The sequence below is a fragment of the Nansenia antarctica genome (genome assembly GCF_963989245.1).
Source record: "Nansenia antarctica genome assembly, chromosome: 5".
NCBI classification, from domain to species: Eukaryota; Metazoa; Chordata; class Actinopteri; order Argentiniformes; family Microstomatidae; genus Nansenia; species Nansenia antarctica.
In genome coordinates this window covers 178739-181238 of record NC_137690.1, presented here as the reverse complement: position 1 = coordinate 181238, position 2500 = coordinate 178739, and the positions used below count along the sequence as shown (strand labels likewise).

Here is a 2500-nt window from a genome sequence, read left to right as displayed (position 1 = left end):
CCACACCACTACTAGTGTGCCCTTGAGTAAGGCACTTAGCCCTCAGTTACTCCAGGGGGAATGTCCCTGTAATTCGTAATTGTAAGTCGCTTTGGTTAAAGGCGTCTGCTAAATGGCAAAATTATTATAGTAGTACTAGGGGTAGTATAGTAGTACTAGTAGTAGTAGTAGTAGTAGTAGTAGTAGTAGTAGTAGTAGTAGTAGTAGCAGTAGCAGTAGTACTAGGGGTAGTATAGTAGTAGTAGTGTAGTAGTATAGTAGTAGTAGTGACAGTAGTAGTAGTAGTAGTAGTAGTAGTAGTATAGTAGTAGTGTAGTAGTATAGTAGTAGTAGTGACAGTAGTAGTAGTAGTAGTAGTAGTAGTAGTAGTAGTAGTAGTAGTAGTGTAGTAGTAGTAGTAGTAGTAGTGACAGTAGTAGTAGTAGTGACAGTAGTAGTAGCAGTAGTAGTAGTATAGTAGTAGTAGTACTAGGGGTAGTATAGTAGTAGTAGTGTAGTAGTATAGTAGTAGTAGTGACAGTAGTAGTAGTAGTAGTAGTAGTAGTAGTATAGTAGTAGTGTAGTAGTATAGTAGTAGTAGTGACAGTAGTAGTAGTAGTAGTAGTAGTAGTAGTAGTAGTAGTAGTGTAGTAGTAGTAGTAGTAGTAGTGACAGTAGTAGTAGTAGTGACAGTAGTAGTAGCAGTAGTAGTAGTAGTAGTAGTAGTAGTAGTAGCAGTAGTAGTAGTAGTAGTAGTAGTATAGTAGTAGTATAGTAGTATAGTAGTGACAGTAGTAGTGTAGTAGTATAGTAGTAGTATAGTAGTATAGTAGTGACAGTAGTAGTAGTACTAGTATAATAATAGTGACAGTAGGATATCTCTCTGTCCTCAGGGGAGGGCTGGCAGAAGACTCTGCTGATCAACGCTGTGATGAGAGACTCCATGAAGAGGAAGATCCAACCCAAGCTGTCCAAGTAACCCTTAACCCTAACTTACCCTGTCTGTTTATCTAATGTATATGTAACCTGTTATGTATATAGCCAATAACATCTATAATTCACAATAAAGAATGGAGGCAGAGGCGGCGAAACGCTTTGATATATCTCCGTAGCTTTACTGACCAAACGCAGGTATACAGGCATAGTATCACTTCCGCATTCCTGCCCGGGCAACACTAGTTACCTATACGCTTTTCATCACTCCAACTACGGTGGTTCACATAGCTCAAAAATAACACTTCAATACATAACATAACCCTTAACCCTAACCTGTCTGTCTATCTAATGTATATGTAATAGGGCTGTTACGATTATTCGACGTCGTCGACGTCATCGACTACGTCAATACGTCGGTTAGCGTAATATGCGTAGGTTAGTCGTAAATAAAAAAAATGGCGATTTTTTTTTTTTTTTTTTTTTTAAACCTTTATTTTACCAGGCGAGACAATTAAGTGTATGAGTGAAAAATGGATAGCTACTAGCTAATATTACACAAGCAATGTAGCTCACCACAGTTCGTATGTCTTGTCTTCTGGTGTTAGTAACGTTAGCTATGTAGCTGGCTAGCTACGGTAGCCTATTGTCATTGTGGTGCGAGCACCTACTGTACGTTATCTAGCTCGTAGCTCGCATGCTATGTTAGCATCAATTTAGCTAATCATAACATAGCAGCGAGAGTAACGTTAGCTAGCTATGTGTTGTGGTGATGGACAGACTTCTAAATGGCCATGTTGGCATTCAAGTTGGCTAAACATAGCAGTGAGGTGGAGCCCAAAAATCATATTTTTTTTTTTTTTTTTTTACAGTACAAAAATTACCGTTAGACTTATCGATAAATTAGTCGTTAGACTAATCGACTAATCGATAAAAATAATCGCTAGATTAATCGTTAGAAAAATAGTCGTTTGGGACAGCACTAATATGTAACCCTTAACCCTAACCTGTCTGTCTATCTAATGTATATGTAACCCTAACCTGTCTGTCTATCTAATGTATATGTAACCCTTAACCTCACCCTGTCTGTCTATCTAATGTATATGTAACCCTAACCTGTCTGTCTATCTAATGTATATGTAACCCTTAACCCTAACCTGTCTGTCTATCTAATGTATGTAACCCTTAACCCTAACCTGTCTGTCTATCTAATGTATATGTAACCCTAACCTGTCTGTCTATCTAATGTATATGTAACCCTTAACCCTAACCTGTCTGTCTATCTAATGTATGTAACCCTTAACCCTAACCTGTCTGTCTATCTAATGTATATGTAACCCTAACCTGTCTGTCTATCTAATGTCATGTATATGTATTGTCCTCTATGACTACCATAGCGACGTGTAACTGATAGATACAGTAGGCCTACATACTCAGGGTGTAGTAGATGTGTGCGTGTGTGTGTGTGTGTGTGTGTGTGTGTGTCTCAGTGTGTAGTACCTGAGTGTGTGTGTGTGTGTGTGTGTCAGGGTGTAGTGTGTGTGTGTGTGTGTGTGTGTCAGGGTGTAGTAGCTGTGTGTGTGTGTGT

At 38.6% G+C, this 2500-nt stretch overlaps 1 protein-coding gene across 1 annotated transcript in view; it reads left to right on the top strand.

Moving 5' to 3' along the window:
- The window catches only part of LOC308159113 (uncharacterized protein), a gene marked incomplete at its 3' end in the record, with an annotated part of 40827 nt that overhangs the window by 7282 nt on the left and 31045 nt on the right, over positions 1 to 2500 (top strand). Inside the window, exon 9 of the mRNA XM_080532866.1 lies at positions 873 to 954. Coding sequence (XP_080388992.1) covers positions 873 to 954 — 82 coding nt within the window. The remainder of the gene's footprint in view (positions 1 to 872; positions 955 to 2500) is intronic.